The 14,394-nt window shown below is 40.1% G+C and overlaps 1 protein-coding gene across 3 annotated transcripts; it reads left to right on the top strand.

The window, feature by feature from the left end:
• The first annotated feature begins 46 nt into the window (after nucleotides 1-46).
• On the top strand, nucleotides 47-13,505 carry NUDT4 (nudix hydrolase 4). 3 transcript variants are annotated; one of them, XM_031683280.2, is made up of 6 exons: nucleotides 354-564; nucleotides 1,188-1,257; nucleotides 9,596-9,706; nucleotides 10,558-10,602; nucleotides 12,718-12,805; nucleotides 13,098-13,457. In XM_031683280.2, exons 1-6 carry the CDS (start codon nucleotides 500-502, stop codon nucleotides 13,298-13,300), a joined length of 582 nt encoding a protein of 193 aa, XP_031539140.1. In that variant the 5' UTR covers nucleotides 354-499; the 3' UTR covers nucleotides 13,301-13,457. The 3 variants fall into 3 exon arrangements, with proteins under 3 accessions (XP_006197961.1, XP_006197960.1, XP_031539140.1); XM_006197899.4 differs by lacking the exon at nucleotides 1,188-1,257 and having other exon boundaries at nucleotides 47-564; nucleotides 12,721-12,805; nucleotides 13,098-13,505; XM_006197898.4 differs by lacking the exon at nucleotides 1,188-1,257 and having other exon boundaries at nucleotides 170-564; nucleotides 13,098-13,505.
• Nucleotides 13,506-14,394: the final 889 nt, after the last annotated feature.

The raw sequence follows: 14,394 nt of genomic DNA, 5'->3' as shown, positions 1-14,394 counted from the left end.
GCGTGAGCTGCCCCCTTAAATAGGGCGGAGTGGGCGGCGCAAACCTGCCGCGGCGCTGTTGCCCAGTCGGCGGGAGTTCGTGCAACTGTCTTCTCGTGGCGCGATCCTCGGGCTTGCAGCCTCGCTCTACCCTCGGCGGCAGCAGCAGCGGCGGGGGCGGCAGCAGCAGCAGCAGGAGGGAGCCGAGGCGAGCGGTCGGCGGGCTCCATGGAGAGCGGCAGACGCCCGGGCAGAGGCAGCGCTTCCTCTCCGGCACCCGGGCTCCAGTGACCGACGCTCGCGCACTGCCCCGCGTCGGAGCGGCCGCCGGCTCCGGGACTGACCGGCCTCGCTGCCCCTTCCCCGCGCCGCCGCCTCGCCTCCCTGCGTCCCGACTTGCTCTCGCCCCGACTCCCCGGCCGGGTGGCGGCGGCCGGGCCCCCGCAGCGGCGGCCGGAGCAGCAGCGGCAGCAAGAGCCCGCCTCTATGATGAAGTTCAAGCCCAACCAGACGCGGACCTATGACCGCGAGGGCTTCAAGAAGCGGGCGGCGTGCCTGTGCTTCCGGAGCGAGCAGGAGGACGAGGTGAGGGCGGCCGGCCTACACTGTGCCCCAGGCTGGGGCGGCAGGGTGGGTGTCCGGGCTGGTCGGAGTGGGAGGGTCCTTGCTCTTGCCTTTCCCTTTCTCCATCCCCTTCCCCGCCCGACCCTCGGTCTGGCCCCTGGGCTGGGAGAGTTTAGCCTCCTCCCTCCTTCCCTCCCGCCCTCCCTCCTTCCTTCCTCTGGGTAGATTGTGGAAACAAAGGGGCTCGCCCAGCCCTACGCTCTCCCACCGGGTCGTGGTTAGAATGGGAGGCTAAGACGCCCCCTGGCCCCTGGGAAGGTCCCAGGCCGTCTAGGTCGCGCTTAGCGGGAGTCACCATCTTAACCTGCGAACTGAGCGTAAAACGAGATAAACCTTGAGTGCTAACAGAGTGTAGAAATGGCGTGAGCCCAGGCCTTTCTGCCTCTGTTACATTTTCCTCCCATGTTACAGCAGTTTGCGGTTTCGGATTAAATCTAGGCATGTTTGTGGAATAGCCAAACAGTCCCCGTGCTTTATAAAACCATTCGGTCTCATTCTGTTAATTCTCCTTCTAAGTGGATCCTTTAACTCACAAGCACTTGGCATAGTTATAATTTTTTTTAACAAAGCCTCCTCTTTTAAAGTTTTCTGACTGCAGATAGATGGTTAGTGAAGAATGTGGAACCACGCCAGAAGGGAGAAGATGGACTAGAGGTGGGCAAAGTTGCCATTTTCAGACAGCAATCTCTAGCTCCCTGCATATTTATTAAAGCTTCTTTGCTGTGTTTTGCTTGACATATGAAGAGGAGCAGTCCTTCTTGTTCTAAGAGGAAGTAGTCTTCTATAATTCATCCATCAGCACTGGGTTGAGAGTGAGGCCCTTGAGGTTTTCCTGGAGAGCAGTTTTTATACTTATTTCAGTTACATTTATTTAAATTAAATTGGTTCGCTGTTCTTAATTTGCTTAGGGCAATAACAGGCAATTGGTAGTCAACGAAAGCCTCTTAGCATTGCCAGTTCTAAAATGATTAGGCAGGGAAAACATTAAAATTCTGAGTTCTGCTTCCATAGCTAAATGTGTCCAGTACAATACCAGGCTAAAGCTGGAGATGGGAATTTAATGGCTTCCTTATTGATAGTCCCTGTAGTTAGGATGAGGGTGACATACTGTACTCTCAGTGGCTTAATTGTTCTTACTATGCTAACAAAAATCAAGGTGCTTCAAAGTAGCGCTCTTCAAACTCTTGTTTTGCCTTTGTGTTTTGAAAAGAAACTAAGCCCTATAGTGCTGATCTGGTGCTCAGTTGAGGGCTTTTAAACAGTTAAATTCCGAAGGAGTTTTCAGGAGAAGTTGGTGTCTTTGAGCTGGGCATCCTTAGGACAGCCAGAAAATAGAACAGGAAAGATTTTTAGCATTTACAAAGTTAACAAGCATTAAGTGCATTTGGTTAAAAAGACTAGAAGGTCCTTGAGGGAAGGGCCAAATTACAGGCAAACTTTGAATATAAAAGAATACAGTAGCCAAAAGTGATCAAGATAGGTCAAGGATCGAATATGATTGGCTCACTATTGCGTAATTATTTTCTTAGTTGATTGCTTCCTAGGTGCAGGGCGCTGCCTGAAGACCTTTGTTATATTTAATCATTTTAGTGCAAGTTTATAGGTGAGGAAACAGCTGCAGAGACATAATTAGGAAGTAGTACAGTCAGAATTCAGCATCCAGTCGCTGCTTCTGATGCTGGGCTCAGCCCACAGCGATTGGGTGCATGCTATTTGCTGAATGAGTGAGATTTTGTGAGGCTGAGCTTGGGAGATTTTCTGAAAGTGGTGACTTTGAAGTGTTGACGTAGCGTGAACTTGGAATTCAGGCTTTGAAAAAGTTCCCAGGGGAAAATATGGGAAATGGGAAGAAATTGAAATGATCTGTATTGTGTGAATGGTAAAGCAAAGTCTGAGGAGGGCTTCATAAGTTACCTTAGCAAATAAATGAGTTGTTTTTATGCTTTGAAATTGTTTCTCCTGTAATAAATGCTAAATTCCTAGCCTCTAGTTAAGAGTCCAGTGCCATTATAAAATGAAGTAAGGAGCAAGATTTGGAGAATTTATTCGATTAATTTGTTATGTAAAAAGTTGTAACTCTCATGACCTGGAGGTTGAGAAACCAAGTGAATTAGTTTCTTAGAGAATGTGCTGTGGAGGAAGGCTCTGTAATTCTCTAAATAATGCATAGCCAACTTTAAATCTGGTTAGATCTGCAGGATCTTAATTTCTGTTACTGTGTGTAGTTGGGATGCTTGCTATTGTATGATAATTACAGAACGAATCTTGTTAGTTAGCTTCCCTGGACATCTTGCTGCTTTGTTACTAATTTATTCCCACTCTGTTGAAATTTCTTTGCTAGCCTTACAGGGATAGGCTCCAAACCATCCTAAACCCATGCTTCTTTAGCTAAAAGGTGAGAAGTGTTTCCCCGTAATGGGTTAAGAACACTTAGATCCTGGTTTGGGAGATTTAAATGTATCCTTCACTTTAGGGTGAAATGTTTATTATTGACTGTAAGTTGAAATAAAACAGTAACTGCTGTTTGACCCTCAAAAGCTATGCAGTACTCTGATCTGGCTCTCTGTTCTTTGGGGCGTGGTTTTACGTATTTTCCCATTTTATCTTTTTCTGCCATGTGAGGTAAATAATAAGCATTAGCACTTGTATAGGCAGCAGAAGTAACTTGTCCCAAGGTCACAGAAGCTGGCAGGTCATTTTGAACCCCAGGTCCTTTATTTCTAAATCTCATGTCCATTTGATCCTCTCTCCAGCTAGTTATTTTTGTAGGGAACCACCCTTAGTTTTGACAGTTGGGCTTCCAGACAAGGCAACAAATAAGTGTCCCATAGAGTAGCTGGGATACTGTGCTTGTGCAGTGAAAGAGGACAGTACATTCAGAAAAGGTAACCCGAACTGAATTCCATTGAACATACTTGCATATATGATAGTTGGAACAGGGATGCACAAAGATAAAAGGTGTCAGCTCCTAAGGAGCATATTCTGTAGTGGGAGGTTAGACAAACTGACTGATCTCAAGCGAAATAAAGTAAGGTGAAAGTGCCATCAGGTATTGCAGGGTTAAGATCCAACATTAGTCATTTGGAGATGGATTTTAGTAAGTGGGAAAGGAAGAACCAGGCATCACAAACAGACTTGGAACTGGTCTAGTTGGGCTGCAGCTTAGGATGACATAGAATAAATAATGGCTGAAAAACATAGAGCACCTTAAATGTAAGGCTAACCAGTTGCTAGGCAAGAAAGGAACTCTTACTTTTGAACAAGGAACATTTCGATTTTCAGTGTATTCACATTTGAGAATGATCTGACAGAATGTCTGCTAAAGAGAGAAATAGAAATGACTTGATCCTGGGTGGAATCCAGGCACAGTTGCAAGGCAGAAACATTGACAAAACAATCTTAAGAACTTCCATTTGAACTTTTTGCTCTAATTAGCCTTTAAGCTCCTTGAGCCAGGGGCTGCTTCTACAGATAATAGAATATCAAATGTATGTTCCTGAAATGTCTGGGTTCTTCAAAATCATGCATTAAAATTAAGACTTGCTGGGAAAAGTAGAGTCTCATGACCTATGAAACTCTAAGACCAGAGCTCTAATAAACAAAAACAATCCCAATAAGAAATATTAGTGCTTAACCTCTACTAGCATTTTTATGCTTAAAATCAACAGGCATTCCACCTTTTTCAGACGTATATTCTGGGGCTCTTACTTCCTCAGAGATTTAAGTTCTTGAAGATACTTCAAATGGAAATCACTTTCATTAAAATTAAAGCAACTATCCAAAGATGGCCTTTTCTAAACACAGGGAAATGTCACCAGTCCTCTTCATCTGTGCCTGCAGCTCTCCCAGACCTGGAGAAGGGTACTTAGGCTACTCAACCAGCCACTTCCTTCAGGGGAAGGCACTTCTGTACAGTTGGCACCTATTTTTTTCTTATTGTTTTGGTATATCACCAAGGTTTTCTCTAATTGTGTAAAAGCTTACTGCATCACCCCAAAACGTTGACATGCTCGGAGAGAAAAAGTCATGATCAACCCAACTTAGTATTATTGACATACCTCTGTCTACCAATCCATATAATCTAATTTGGGTTAAACACATTTTCACAGAATGCGCTGGTATTTCTGATCTTATAGCACTCTGCCTCTATGGTCCAAAAAGTAGTATTTATTTGCTTAAGAATATCAGTTGGCAGTGGTTGGTGGATATTGTTATAACTATTGTTGTAACTTAATATCTTTTAAAATGCCTGTCTGTGTAGTGGGTGTTTCTAATGTGCTGCTGGCCTAATTTTGGCCAAATGCCTATGGTAGAGGTAGCTTCAGCCATTCATGCCCTCCTTGTTCATGATGATATGGGAAGAAAGAACAACAACCCCAAAACAGCTTCTAAAAAGCTACAATTCACAAAATAAAGCTCTTCATTCTTAAATTTAGGGATCACTTGAGGGGTTCTCTGGATAGCTTTGTATTTTGGGGGGAAAGAATTGGTAGTTTGTAGTGACTAGTTCCCAGAGGTGGGCCGTGGCCAAGAGCAGTTGTAAACATAAAAACTGAAACACAGAGGGCAACTTGGGGCCCCTTGGTTTAAGGACCTAACAATCCCATGTACCTCTAGCCTCTGAGGGTGTAACTGTATTACATAGACCTTGAACAGCATTTTTAGTCTACACACTCTTCCACATCCCCAATGAGGAGGACTTGTTGGGAGATAACAGGGTATAGAATCTATGCTACAGATTATTTCAATTCACAGACAAACCTTCCTGGTTCCAAGTTGACCACTATCACTACACTATTACTACTTTAAGTAAGAAATACTTCTATTCCAAATGCTGAAAACATTAGGTATCTAAGAAAAAGACAAGTGTGAGAAGTGACTTAATAATGCCAGTTTAATGGTGTTTTATTCTGATGATTGTTCAATACATGAAAAGAGGGGTAAGGCCTGATAGTGTAGTGGGAGGAACGCTGCTATTATAAGGTGGTCAGGTTGAATCGGAGAAGTGTCTTCACTTGTCACCACTCTGACACCATTGGCTTTGGGGTTTGAGTGTTATTCAAGTCTAACTGTGCAATTTGGTGGGTTGGCTAGCCTCCTTTTTATAAATCTTTCCTTTGGTCTCAGCTCTGGCTTATCTGGAAGGTTGAATGTCTACTTATATCTTTGTTATCTTGTCACTAATGTGGTAACAGACTGTCATTTTGTTCGGTGCCCCAAATCTAACATCCCTAGAAAGGTAGTTAAAAAGGAATTTAAAACCTATGAATGACCATGTATGTCTCTGTCAGCTGTTCTGTGTATCCTCTTGCTGAATAAGCTTTTATAACCTGTCTTTGTTACTTCAGTAATACCATTCTTACTTAAGAGCATGAGTTAGCATGCTGAAGCTGTATTGTAGATCTAGTACATTGGAGGTGTTTTAGAATGTTTAGATGGCTTTGTGTGGAGGTCGATATTGAATAATATAATACTTTGTGATGTGGTTCTATAGCTTAGATTCTTCCAGTGTGTAGGAAGGATTTTAATTGCCCTTGTCTCTGCTTATGCTGTTTAGATTCATTTCTTCTACTCTGGCAGACCTCTGTCATAATTCTGTTTACTCTTGTCTATGGAGTATATCCCTCGGTTCTTGCTCTTTCTTAATCACAACTGCCTCCATGCCCCCCCGACACCCCACCCCTATGTAGCCTTGACCTCATTCGAACTCTGAATAAAGTACTCAAGATGAGTAAGCAAGTACTTAATAACATACTGGTTTTCAAATCTGTACCATCACCAAAGGCTTATATCTTTTAAGCTAGTAGTTTAGATGCTGATTATTTCTATACCTTTGGTATTAATTATTTGTTTAAATTTTTTTGTGAGATACATTTGAAGTTAATGGTTTCATCAAATTTATTCATTTTGGAATGTCAAGGGACTCTTGCATGTAAGTTCTTGGTTTCAGTTAAATTATTTGGAAGAGAAGCTTAGTCATATGATAATGATATCCTGTAGATAAAGATTTGTTTTTAAATCGGAAGCTTAAATGTTCAGAAACAGACACAGACTCTACCAATGGTTTTTCAACATGATTAATCTTACGTAATTTAGTTGTTAACGATTGTCTTAGTCAAATAAGAACATAAAGTCATTGACCTAGATACATGACACTGAATTTCATTTTTTCAGGACTCAAACATTATAAATATCAATGATTATTGAGACTCCTTGTTTATTAAATGAGGATGTACTTTTCCTGTTGCTAGCCCCGTGTACCCCATCCTGTCCCATTATGAAGATACTCAAGGAGGTTACTTAAAAGGCATATAATTGTGTAGTAAGAATTTTATCCAGATGATAGAAAGCAGGTTATCTCTAACCCACAGCTAGTGACCAGGAAAAGAGGCCTCCAACTCTGCAGTCAGGACCATTTACTTTTCCCTTAAACATTTTTGCTTTAACTTAAAACTTACTTTCATTCGCCTTAAACATTTTTGCTTTAACTTAAAACTTACTTTCATTCGCCAGTCTAGATATAGGGTCAAAGCTTTTGAATACCATAGACCCCAGCAAGCCTCCTTTTTGAATAAAATACAAAGGTAAAATCTGACTTGCAGTTCACTTTGTATAAAGTAGAATTTTAACTTTATTTCCTTCTTCCAGTCTTTTTTAGTAGTCACAAAAGTACTTAATCTAATAGCAGTTTTAAACAACCCACCTTTAATGAATCTTTGCAGAGCCTTTTTGATAATTCCTTTCTGTCCTCATTTCATCATTAATTCTCAGTAATTATAAAAAACAAACTGGCAGAATTTGGGGAAAAAGCTTATTTTGATAAGCGAATTCAACTCAATTAGTGGGAAAGCCAAAGAACGAGTAATGGCCAACAGTGAGTGCTTAGGCCAGAATCTAAGGTTTTTAATACTCACTAACCCTCAACAATGTTGCAAGGATAGTTACTTCTTTTTACAGAGAACACTGGTGCCCATCAATCCTGAGCATCAAGGAGTGAAATACATATTGGTAATGATCAGTAGAGTTACAAACACCTTCAAGTTGAAACCTGTGTTTCCCAGTTCTTGCTAGATTTGTTTATTCTAGCTCTTCAGTTTCTAATTTTGATATGTAAGCCGTATTTGCTAATACTTAAGAAAGCTTAAATTTAAGGCTGTCTTACATTTCACTTTACCAAAATTGCTATATTTGGACTTGCTGGTGCCTCAGTGTCACCATTAGTACTTTAGCTAAAGCTTTGTTAACCATTGTGTTAATTTACAGTGCTTTCTCTGTGTTTGCCAGTGTTTTGCTCACTTTTCACTTGGAGGAGTGATGCTGGTGGGAGCAGTAGGGTTCTGTCCAGAGCAAGAGTGAAAGAAACGATGCTCAGACTGCTTGAGCCTTGGTTGATCACTGCTCTTTAGTGGTGATGCATCCATAGGCAAAGACATGCTGCTTTTTTTTTCACATTAAGGAGGTTACATGTCTGAACAGGTATTCCCTTATCTTCCAACTCTGTTTTAGAGGTTTGGGGGAAAGGTGGAACTTGCTAAACTACTGTTGTCAGCCTGGAACTTTCCAGTTAGGGAAGGTTGAATTCTGGCAGCTTATTTGAGTAGGACGTGAATCCTGGGCTGGCTGTGAATGGCCTGCTGGCCAGCAGTTCCTCTGGCAGCACCCAGGAAGCTGGGCAGACAGCTGGCACAGTGTCGACAAACAAGAACCCACACTGGGGATCAAGCCTTGCTCTCAATTGGTCATATTTATCTGGTGAGAACTGTTTGCATTTACTTGAAAGCAGTATACCAAGGAGATTTTGCAAACAGTTTTGTTCAGCTTGGTCAAAACTTCTGTTACCTTCATAAACATCATTCGGTTATTTATCATAGCCTGTTTTGTTTTGTTTTGTTTTTCTAACTGGGAAATTTCAACCTCACCTAGCCCACAAGTTTTCACTTAAAATATGGATATGTAGTTCTTGTTTCAGGTACTGTTAAGAAACGTGAACCTACAGTATACTCTGTGATAATGGTTTTTTTAAGTGTGTGCACATTTCAAGCTTAATGCTATCCTTGACCCAGATCTGCAGACTTTTCCTATAGACCAAATTATATTTTAGGCTTTGTGGGCCACACAGTCTCTGTCAAAATTCCCCAACTTTGCAACTGTAGGATGAAATCAGCCATAGACTACATGGAAAAAAATGAGTGTGACTGGATTCTTGAAATTTGTATTTATGAGCACTGAAATTTGAAAATATAAAAACCACCTTTAGCTCAAGGATTCTACAAACAATAGGCAGCAGGCTATAACTTGCCATCCCCCCTTCTAGATCATAAATTATAGCTGCCTGTTAACAAATGGAGAGGCTTTAGCTTGTTTATATAGGTTTAGAATATGAAGGATGCCTCTTTCCACCGCTTCATAGGTGTAAAAATATGAACTTTCTCTGTACTGCTTTACATGATTTCCCTGTTCTTTTCTCACAGCACCTGTTATCTTCTTTGAGTATGCATCCATGCTATAGGTGAAGGAACAAGGTGACCTGCCAGAGGTCACATATCCTTGACTTTGTAGGAATAACTAATGAGATTCTGTAACTAAGAATAACAGATGTGACCACAAACCTCAGTGCATACAGCTCTGGATCAGAGCCCATAGTTACTGTTTACTAGGGCTAGTAAACCAAGTCTCTGCTTTTGTCTTCTGTTGGTATCCAAGAATTAGAGAGTTTGGCTAATTGAATCTTGTAGTTAAAATGACTTCGTTGGTTACAAAACGATTTAGTAATGTGATCATGTTATTGTTGAATTCTGAATTCAAAAAGACAGTGTTTACAAAGGCAGTCAACTACTTTTCTATGGTGTAACATGTCCCCTTAATAATTTTAATGAAATTTAAAAATGGGTTAATGTAGAGAAATTTCCACCCTTGTAGAGGTTTGAGAATGTTGCTTATAGTCCATAGTGCCTCTAGGGCTGGGAGTTCACAGTTATGGTCGGCCTTACAGGTGCTGCTGGTGAGCAGTAGTCGGTACCCAGACCAGTGGATTGTCCCAGGAGGAGGAATGGAGCCCGAGGAGGAGCCTGGTGGTGCTGCCGTGAGGGAGGTTTACGAAGAGGTAAGATGAAGAGTAGCGTGTTCTGTGTGAGGTTCACAAACAAGGCACTTTGCCACATACAGCAGGCAAGAAGACAGGCAGGTCATGTGGGTGCTGTTTGGTTGTCTAATTCAACATTTTAAAGCATGTGACTACAGCTAGCACTTGGCTAAGATATTTTTTTTCCACCTGGTAAAATAGAGCTAAAATCAATGTAGAAGTCCCTCAGAATTATATAACACACAATTATATAACAGACAAGTCTGATCTGTGATCAATACATAACATGATGGCCTCGCCCCAGAGCAAGGTTAATATTAACTGAGTAAGAATGCTCAGAGACATTCATCATGTGCTACAGTTACTTTTCAAACAAATAAGAAGCCAATTGCTTTTATTTTACTCGCTTTCTCTTAAAGTTCAGTAAAATGGGGCACATACATCACAAATGCACAGAAGCACAGTTGGCCCGCTTATCTTGTCAAAGCTGACGATAAATAGAACTTGCTTTTTCTCAGGCAAAACAGCATAGATCAAGTGCCATAAAAACTCCTTGAACACCAGTTAGGGCATAAATGGGAAGTGAACGCTAAGACTCTCATTGGGTGTGGTGTATCATCAGCAAGGTTTCCTAGAGATGGGTCTTAAGGGATGAGCACCTTCTCAATAGAGGAGACAATATGTACCAGTCTGTCAGTTTGCAGTCTGGATTTGAATGGGGCACATGCTGAAGTCCCAGTCCGTCTGTTACAGGACTGGGTAAAAGGAATAAGGACTGGGCAGTGGAAAAGTAGCATGCAGAGAGAAAATAACTTTCACATAAATTTTGTTATGACAAGGTAAAATTTTTACATTTCATCTTTTTTTAATAGGCTGGAGTCAAAGGAAAATTAGGCAGACTCCTGGGCATATTTGAGGTGAGTTACAAAATTAATTCTCATCTTGCTGATGATAGGAGGGAAGGAAGTAAAAGCTGCTTAACTTTCATGTACCATTGATTTTACATAGCATATTACAGTAGTAACTGCTTTTATATGACAGTATAGTGGAGCTGCTATGGACAGACTTACCTCTTGGTTCACTGTATACTGTTTAGACTTTCTAGGCTAAGGTACAGTATCCTCAGTATCACCTAAGAGTTTAGATCTCTTATGGATACTGTCTGGAAATGTATCCTTTGCCTTCAGCACATAACATTGGGTGATAATACATAATGACTTTATCCTGAAAGGACTGTATGGGAATGGGAAACTCAAACACATAGAAGAGACACTAGGAGCACACAGTTCTGTTATATAACCTGTTATTACTGAAGGCAGAATGGAATTTGTGGAGAGGAAATTTGGAAATGACAAGTATTCTATCAAAGGTGGGGAGAAATGAGGTCAGGTCATGAGACTTAGGCTATTCTCAACTAATATTTTCATCCAAGATTCAGACCTAGATACATGGTATACCAGACACATTGTGACAGGTTTTTTTCCTAAAATAAGGGTTAGTTGAGTCCAACTGGTAGGATTATATAAATGTAGTCCTTACAGGTTTTAGTTTTAAGCCTTTTTACAAGAATTCAGGAAAAATCTGATTGTACAGCAGTTGGTAGAATTGATGACTCCCAAAATACTGTAATTGTTAAAAGTAAAGTTCTCAAGGTACTAGTCAAACTTTCCTAGAATTTAGCACTTGCTTTACCCAGTTAAATAGCACCATCTCCTGGTTGAACTGAAAAACACATCACAGGTTTCTGTAATTCTTAGTAGCCATGGTACATCTAATAGCGTGTTTGTCAATATGCTGGCAATACCTTTGAAGAAAACTTCACACATTTAAGTAGAGCTTGTATAACATGGGAAGGTAATAAGCGCTTTACAAATACTATTTACATTTCATAGAATCTGAACAGAAAATAGTAATCAGTGTACCTTTCCCTTAGAAAATAAAAGGGAAAATTAGAATTGTCCTGCCTGTTCACTTTGGTGATTTCAATGAATTTATGAACATAGCAGAGTAAGTGTATTGAATGCCGGGTACAGAGATAAGACAACAGACTCTTAAAAATAATAAATAGTAATGTTTTAAGTATGAATGCCTCTAATTTGTGCTGTTCTTATTCCTTCCCAAAGACATAAGACACTGAATGAGTGGATTACTTAAGTGGTTTGTGGTGGGAAAAATTAAGGCAATTATCTAAAGTCTTAGACTATAGCAAACAAAGCTAACTTTAAGATGAAGGTGAGCTCCCTCATCTTAAGGCTGAATTGTGTTTAATTTTGAACCTAGAGACAAGGCTCAGTGGCAGTTTTAATATGGGTAAAAATTGAGTTTGAGCATATAGGACTAAAATATTGCATTCCAGAAGTGGACTGACCCAGGTATTATTCTCAACCTTTGCTGTGCATAGTTTGCCTGGAAGCTTTTAAATGCTTAGACCTCATGTCAGACTAACTGAATCAGTGTCTCTTTAAAAAAAAAAAAAAAATCCTGGGTGATGAGTCAGACAGTCAAGGTTGAGAGGCCTCTAGGCCTCCAGACTGTCTAGGTTCAAAATTAAACACAAGTCGGCCTTGGTAGGGCTGTGCTCTGTATGCATCTTGTGAACCTCTAAGAAGCATGTTCTAAAGGAACTGGGGCTATTTGCTCTTCTACAAAGGTCCTGAATGAAGCAGTTTTCAATAGTCTTGAAAGGTAGCTGGTATTTTTAACCCGAGGGAATAGGGCCTAAGATAAAGACAGCAATACAGTTCTTTTACTGTAGATTCCATTCCAGCCTTAAGATTTTCTTTATGAAAATTATTTGTCTAACGGACAGAAATCAAAGTATTAAAAGTTTAGTATTGGGAGCTAATTTCACCATTTTAAGTGTTCTGTCTTATATAAACTGACTTAAGTTCTGGGTTATATGACTGAGCATACTTGCCTGTGTTGCCAAATAGACTACATTAACGTATGCCACAACTGAATTTTTTTTTTACTAAAAAATGTATACATGACTAGCTCCTGTAGATTAAAATGCTTTTCTTTTTATATTCAAGCAGAACCAAGACCGAAAGCACAGGACATATGTTTATGTTCTTACTGTCACTGAAATATTAGAAGATTGGGAAGATTCTGTTAATATAGGTAAATTCCTTTCCCTTTGCTATCTGAATTCTCTTAATTCAAATACTAGATACATGTGTCCAATTTTCATCTTAAATTAATTTTGGTTACTTTTTAAAGAAGATCAACATACATATATCTTCATATTTGAATTATTTTAAAATTGTTCCCCAACATAGTGTTGTCTAAGCCATTCCCCAAAAATAAAGTCATTATTTGTGGGGGAGGATCAAGAGGACATTGTTAATAGGGTATGGCTTTTAAAAACTGACTTTTACTCATTTTTAGTAACCAGTTTCATACTGTTTTCTAGGAAGGAAGAGAGAGTGGTTCAAAGTAGAGGATGCCATCAAAGTTCTCCAGTGTCATAAGCCTGTACATGCAGAGTATCTGGAAAAATTAAAGCTGGGCTGTTCTCCAACCAATGGAAATTCCACAGTCCCTTCCCTTCCCGATAGTAACACCTTGTTTGTAACTGCTGCACAGACCTCTGGGCTGCCATCTAGCATAAGATAGACAGGGTTGGAAGGACCTCTTCCACCATGTGCAATCTCATGGGCAGAAGCTTCTTTATTTTCCTTGGCAAACATCTGAATGACGCTTGCAAACTGTCTGAATTTGCCATGTGGGGTTTTCAAACAATTTGCATGTTTTTCAGATGCTTTCAAATCTTTAAATAAAAAAAAAAGATAGTGTAAAATATTTTAATAAGCCAAAGCCATGTGGAATTTTTTTTAGATGCCTTAACTGTGCTCTCCCACCCAGCCCACCCACCTTGTTATTTTGGTTGGCATTTTCACTTTTCCAGTTTTTTTTGTCCATTTGATGTCAGTCTGTGGTTTTTGTCAGATCAACTTACTTGTGGGTATATTATCCCCCTAGATTGTTTTTCATTCACAACATTAACATATTGAATGAATCCCTTTGCCAGCTCATTTACCTGAATTTTCACAACTGGTATTATGTCACTAGCTACCTGATTTGGCCAATTCCCTTATGACTCACAAAGTTAAAACACAAAGTTTTAACTCTGTAGGGCTGGTGATTTTTAGGCAGTTACTGTAAGCAAAATGCGTGTAGTAGATATCTTATCATGAAACCTATATTCATGGAACTTGAATTAGGACGCTCAGTTGCCAATTCCCTTTATTCATAATCTGTCTTTACACAGAACACACGAGAACCGTATTTCCCTCAATGTAAATTGCTGCTTTTAAAAATATATTTTTAGTTTGAATTTGGTGACATCTCTTCAGTTAAACTTGCTGGTTACCAGTAACCACCTTAAATGCCAGTCAGTGGTGACTGCATCACAATTGAATAAAATGGCCTTTTTGTTCAGCTGTTACAGATCTAGGTTGTTAGGGTGCCTTAGAATGTCTCATCTTTTATAGGTGGTCAGCAGGTAGGTACTGTTTATCATACAACTAACTACTGGGGCACTGGAACATACCTGGACTAAGAATTATTTTGTCTTGTCTTTATATTCACGTAAATCCAAGAATCCCATCTAAAACACATAAATACCTAGTCTGAAATGCCTGTACTTCCCCAACAAAATCAGAAATGAGGTGGGGCAAGTAAAAGATGGTTCTCTATGTAGATGTTAG

Source organism: Vicugna pacos, chromosome 12 (assembly GCF_048564905.1).
Source record: "Vicugna pacos chromosome 12, VicPac4, whole genome shotgun sequence".
NCBI classification, from domain to species: Eukaryota; Metazoa; Chordata; class Mammalia; order Artiodactyla; family Camelidae; genus Vicugna; species Vicugna pacos.
The sequence above is the reverse complement of the archived record's forward strand: the minus strand, read 5'-3'. Positions and strand labels throughout refer to the sequence as shown.

What these genes read in the sequence shown, in the direction of transcription:
- NUDT4 (XM_031683280.2), top strand. Translation starts at nt 500, where the DNA reads ATGACCGCGAGGGCTTCAAGAAGCGGGCGGCGTGCCTGTGCTTCCGGA. An exon ending in GGAGCGAGCAGGAGGACGAG is followed by an intron (nt 565 to 1,187) that starts GTGAGGGCGGCC and finishes CCTCTTTTAAAG; the next exon opens with TTTTCTGACTGCAGATAGAT. An exon ending in TGAGGGAGGTTTACGAAGAG is followed by an intron (nt 9,707 to 10,557) that starts GTAAGATGAAGA and finishes TTTTTTTAATAG; the next exon opens with GCTGGAGTCAAAGGAAAATT.